This window comes from Etheostoma cragini, chromosome 8 (genome assembly GCF_013103735.1).
Source record: "Etheostoma cragini isolate CJK2018 chromosome 8, CSU_Ecrag_1.0, whole genome shotgun sequence".
Classification (NCBI taxonomy): Eukaryota; Metazoa; Chordata; class Actinopteri; order Perciformes; family Percidae; genus Etheostoma; species Etheostoma cragini.
The window spans coordinates 2,970,158-2,976,190 of record NC_048414.1 but is presented as its reverse complement, the minus strand read 5'-3'; the positions used below and the strand labels follow the sequence as shown (position 1 = coordinate 2,976,190).

At 42.8% G+C, this 6,033-nt stretch overlaps 1 protein-coding gene across 2 annotated transcripts in view; it reads left to right on the top strand.

The window, feature by feature from the left end:
• The window catches only part of met (MET proto-oncogene, receptor tyrosine kinase), a 75,044-nt gene extending 69,725 nt beyond the window's left edge, over nucleotides 1-5,319 (top strand). For both annotated transcript variants that reach the window (XM_034879085.1, XM_034879084.1), the window contains 4 exons: nucleotides 4-113; nucleotides 331-496; nucleotides 810-946; nucleotides 4,170-5,319. In XM_034879085.1, coding sequence (XP_034734976.1) covers nucleotides 4-113; nucleotides 331-496; nucleotides 810-946; nucleotides 4,170-4,476 — 720 coding nt within the window. In that variant the 3' untranslated portion in view covers nucleotides 4,477-5,319. The remainder of the gene's footprint in view (nucleotides 1-3; nucleotides 114-330; nucleotides 497-809; nucleotides 947-4,169) is intronic.
• Nucleotides 5,320-6,033: the final 714 nt, after the last annotated feature.

Here is a 6,033-nt window from a genome sequence, read left to right as displayed (position 1 = left end):
CAGAACCCAACAGTGAAGGACCTGATGGGCTTTGGGCTGCAGGTGGCCAGAGGGATGGAGTATCTGGCCAGCAAGAAGTTTGTCCACAGAGACCTAGCTGCCAGGAACTGCATGTAAGTTCACATCTATTCATTCAATATCCCACGTTTTAAATATAGAGCAAGGTACAATAGATGAGACTAAAATAGAATGAAATAAAGCTGGGAAACAAACAGAAAATATGTAGTACTGCATAGGAGAGAGTACAAGATAGATATGGTTGATTAGCTGAGAAGAGCAAAGTAGAAAAAAACCAACACAATAAAAAGTCCTTTCTTTGCTCCCCGACAGGCTGGATGAGAGCTACACAGTGAAGGTGGCCGACTTCGGACTGGCTAGAGACGTTTATGATAAAGAATATTACAGCGTCCACAACAAGAGTGGAGTCAAGCTGCCCGTCAAGTGGATGGCTCTGGAGAGTCTGCAGACACACAAGTTCACACCCAAGTCAGACGTGGTGAGGACTGTTGAAACCTACAAATGTAGTGTAATTAACTTCATTAAAGTCTGGATTAGCAAAAGTAGGTTTCCGGCATTTAACCTGACATCCGGCGCAATGTCAGGCTTCGCCCCCCCCCCGCTTCTTATCATTGTGTGTTGCCCGTCTCGTGGCATTTTCTTTTTTGCGGGATGCCAATGTTCCACCAGTACAAGTTGTGGGGTGCAAAAATTAGCCAGACTTTACTCCACCGTGCCGTAGACGTTGTTCTGGCAATGCAAGACTGGTAAAAGGACAACCGTGAGAGTTTATATTCTTGTCTTTACTCTAGTGGTCATTTGGCGTGTTGCTATGGGAACTGATGACCCGTGGAGCCCCACCATATTCGGATGTGAACTCATTCGACATCACCGTGTTCCTCCTGCAGGGGAGGAGGCTGCTGCAGCCCGAGTTCTGCCCTGACGCCCTGTAAGTACACACACACACACACACACACATATGTATATACACAGTGTATACATGCTTACGCTCACCTGTCAATCACCTCTACTGGCAAAGTGCCACGGCTGAGTTAGTGTGAGTGATAAACTGCGGCGCTGCACTTAAATACATCATGAGGAGAGAGCGAGAGTCTTAAAATCAGGAGAGAGCAGCAGGGGGAGAAAGGTGAAGCTGAAAGAGCTGTATAAGCAATGGAAGTCATAAATAAAAACCACTCAAGTTTCGAACATCCATCATCTACAGTCTCAAACACACTCCCAGTCGAGCGTTACATCTCATCACAGCTGTGGGTCGAGAGAAAGTCACTTTCCTTGCTTTCCCGCAAAACACAAAGACAGTTTTAAATTGAAGTCTATTGCCAGTACAGTATTTTATTTCTCTCTTTTTCTTTTTTTTAAGATTATTTTTGGGGCTTTTCTGCTTTAATGGATAGGACAGGTAGGTGAGAAAGGGGGAAGACATGCAGGATATCATCAAAGGTCAGATTCAAACCCTGGACCTCTGCATCGATGCATAAACCGCTATGCTTACGTGCGCCTGCTCTTCCCACTGAGCCAACCCGGCCACACAGTTTCAATTTTTTTTTTTAAGTTTTATTTGGATCCCTTACTAGCAGAGTTCACCTGGCAAACTCCACTGACACACTGTGGCAACTAACTTCGAAAAAGTTATCTCTTCTGCTGATAAAATTCTGCCAAATCTGAAATTAATGAAATCAATCGAGCAACCTCTTTGAGTAATGAATGATAGAAAGAAACCAAACCTACAGTTATTGATAGAAAATGTCCCATCAAATCACAGGAAAGTCTTTCAGTTTCAGTACGGCTCACACATCCACACATCGCTTACTCACTGATTCGTCCCTATCCATTAAAACTCTGACCCACTGGCGAGTGAAGTGAAAAGAACGCCAAGTGTGATCTCATACGCTGCAGATAACATCATGAGTACTCACTGCATGTCTATATAGTGTGTGGGGAAATTAGAGGTGAGTGGGAGTGTTCAGGTGAGGGAGGTAGAGGCCTAAAATTTCCCAAGCTGTAAATTAAACAGAGACATCAGGGGGGTGATGCACTTCTGCAAACATTCCCGCAATTCTTCACTCCCGATCATTCACAGGGTATTTTGGTGATAGCGGTCGCTGGCAGATACCTTGGACCTGTCGTAATGGGGGCCATTTTTCTTAATTTTTAACAATGATAGCGGGGCAAGTCAGGAAAAGAAAAATAACAATGGCAAAAAGAGAGATGTCGGGCACCCAGATAGCTCAGTTGGTAGAGCGGGTGCCCATGTTTAGAGGTTGACTCCTCGACGCAGCCGGCCCGGGTTCGAATCCAGCCTGCGGCCCTTTGCTGCATGTCACTCCCCTTCATATCTTCATCTGTCCTGTCATTAAAGGCCTAAAATGCCCCCCCCCCCCCCCCCCCCCCCCCCCCCAAAAAAAAGAGAGATGTCAACTCCTGACAGGGGGAAGAGTTTGAACAAAACATGATGGATTGTTGGTGTGAAAGTTATCTTTGAGACACGTTGAAATAATTATCAGTTGCGAGTCCATTTCACACGTGTGAGAGAGGAATAAATTCCCTGAATGTTTGACTGCTGAGTGATGAAAAGAACTAGTAGGTGCTATTGGAGAATTTTATTATGAAGCCCCTCTGATATAGTTAAAAACATAACATTACTTCTTAAGTTTCCAGGTTCAAATAGTGGCTAATAGATGATTTATTGTTTCATAGAAGAAAAACCCTGAGAGAGGAGAAGCATAACTTTATGCTGCTTCAGGAGTCTAAACAATAAAACTGAAAAACGATATGTCAAAACATATGAGTGAAACAGCAAATGATAATAGAAGAAGATAGAAGGGCACTCGGAGAGCGGGGATCTCTCTTACTCACAATGTTAATGCAGTGGGAATTTTCCTAGTCGGGAACGTTTTTTTTTACGATTATTCCAACATCACGTGAATGCAGCACAATCTGCACCAATCTAGCACCAGGCTGACACTGTTAATGAAAGAGAAAAATAGTTATTGTATCTGCCCATGTTTGATCTGCTCCTAAATGAAACGGCTTCTTCCTCGGCTCATGCTTCACCCTTCAAGTTTCATGAAAATTTAGCCAGTATTTTATTTTTTTCCATAATCCTGTTGACAGACTAACAAAAACAGACTACCTAATCTCCTGTAGAACATAACCGTGAAAGCCGTCAAGAGGAAAACACTTTATGAATTGTGCAACATGAAGGTAAAAGAAAACGTTCCATAATTACTAGTCAGTTTCCCAGAAGTTACAACTAACCATTCTTTTATTATTGATTAATCTGTCAATTGTTTTCTCGAAAAATCGGTTAGATGCTTTATCAGTAAAATGTAAAAGTGTTTCCCAAAGCCCGAGCTGACGTCCTCAAATGGCTCTTTTTGTCCACAACTCAAAGATATTCCATTTACTGTCACAGAGGAGTGGATAAACAAGTTTTCTTTTACTATTTTTTCATTGAAAAAAACAACTCAAACCGATTTATCAATCATCAAAATAGTCATTTAATATAATAGAAGACAACAAACTAATGAATTTTTGAAATGAAATAAATCTGTAGTCTTTTTTTTATTCACTGATTTTTACTAATACTACAATTTTTTAGTCACTCAACCATTATCATTACTGTGACTGTTATTGCCACTGTTCCCAACACCCCCAACCGGCCCCTTCAGACACCGCCCAACAAGAGCCTGGGCTTTCTCCTGGGGGAATTACTAGAATTGTTGGTACTTTATACTTAATACATTTTAGAGTTTGGTCTAGACCTGCTCTATTTGTAAATTGTCTTGAGAAAACTCTAACTGAATTGAATTGAATTGATTGTTTAGTCTATAAAATGAGAATAAAGTAGTAAAACACTATTTCCCAGAGTCCAAGGTAAGGTTTTTTGTAGGCATGCAGGCATATGTAAAAATATCAGGGTTTCACGGTATTGCAGTTAGCTTTAAAATGTATTATTGTTTATATGTCTGGGTACGTTGAACACAATGTATTTCATCTTTAACACACGCCGTACAGGCAGGGAGATGGATTACTAAACAGCACTTTCCTTGAGTGTCCTTGACCACTCATAAAAAAAAAAAAAAGATATTCAGCCATATTAAACAGAAAAAAGCTGAAAACGAGCCTCCTCTCCTTCCCTCTCCCCGCAGCTACACGCTGATGATCGAGTGCTGGCATCCGAAGCCGGAGCGGCGGCCCTCCTTCCACGAGCTGGTGTCCCGTATCTCCACCATCTTCTCCAGCTTCAGCGGGGAGCACTACGTCCTGCTCAACACCACCTACGTCAACATCGAGAAGATGAGCCCATACCCCTCGCTCCTCGCCTACTCCACCGACACCACCACCACCACCGTCGCTTCCTCCTTTACGTCTTCCTCGTCCGACCCCTCCACCTCCACGTCCCTGCCAACCATGTCCCCCCTCTTTTGCCACGTGGAGCGAGACTGCTGCACCTGAGAGAGATAGACAGAGAGAGAGAAAATGGAATGAAGGTGGACAAAGACTCAGAAAATGAGACACAAAAAGGAGCAAGGAAGTAAGCAGTGAGGCGATGAAGAACTACTGGAAGCACTTGCCAAACACTGGACGCTGTATGGTGGGGGGGGGGGGACAAAACAGTTTTGAGAGCTTTGACTGTTTACTCAATGTACATAGATTGTCTGACCTTTGACCCTTTCAAAGCATCGCCAGACAACTGGGTTCTCCATGAACTATAGGGCTGACCTTATGGACTTTTCTGGCCTTTTATCGACCCCCCGAGGAGCAGGAGCCCAGCCATCCTGCGTCCTCTACATGACAATTACAACACAGGAACTCCTCCTCAAAGAGTCCCAGCGGACAAAGCCACTGTCAAGCAAGCACAACGCTATTCATCAAACAACCCAAACAAAATCTGCTTGACTGCTGTACCCACACAGGGAGAGGATAGATTTTCTGCGTCTGCTCCTCTCTGGGTGGCATGTGCTCCGATACGCGGATGTGGCTCAGACCTTTTTCGCTCTCTGTAATGTGAATGTTTGACAAATGTTTGACATGTATTGTGTCATATAGAAAATGTCACACCTCCAGCGCCCGCGCTCAGGCGAGAACGCCGGCTGCTTTGATAGATTGTGGCGCCTCGGGTTAAGTAAACCAAGGCACTGTGGAGGTCGATAATGGTTGGAAGGTAACAGGGGAACATCAGTGTAGGTGTAAAGTGGGATGGAAGAAAGAAAAACCCCTGCTGCCTGCGTGCAGTTCACTGGATGCTTTTATTTGTGTAATTACATTTGGACAATTAGCTTTTGATGTGCTTGGGGGGAAAAAACTGTCTGGCAGTTTCGTTGTGACTCACCTGTGTGAAATGCCCAGATGTTTCCGAGTGCAAAGGGTCAGAAGAACCCTCTGCTCTTTTCTTTAAAACCTGAAAAGTCCCATATTGTCAAAACAGTACAACTCTGACAACATGCACACGTCTGATAGCTTTGAGGGGTTGTTTAGGGAAAGAAGGAGAACAAAGAAGCACTATGTCCAGTTTATTTTTTCCGTTAACTGTCTGTCCGATTTTGTCTCTGTTTCGTATATATTTTGCATTTTATTGGCAAAGAACATGCTGGATCTGAAACAAATGATTCTTAGACAAAGGACATGAGGGTTCAGCAGAGCCCGACCGAAAAAAGGATTTTTAACCCTTGTGTTGTCTTCCCGTTTGCTCAGCTAGGTCAAAATTGAATTTTTTGTGTGCTTTTCCAATGTTTTTGTCATTTTTCTCTGATTTATTTGTCTTTTTTTTACAGCTTTTGGCGCTTTAAAAAAAAAAAAACTAAGCTGGTTTAATAATAGGTTTTACATTTTTTCGGGGAATTCATGGTCAACAAACCTCATTTGTATCGAAATATCTGTAAGCTTTTAGTTGACAAGGCAGATATTATGAATTATTTTGACTAATAGTTAAGATCTGAGGATGTTGAGTGGATCACAGATGGGTAGATGTCAAAGTTTAGTCCCAATACTGTTTTGAAATCATAAAAAAAA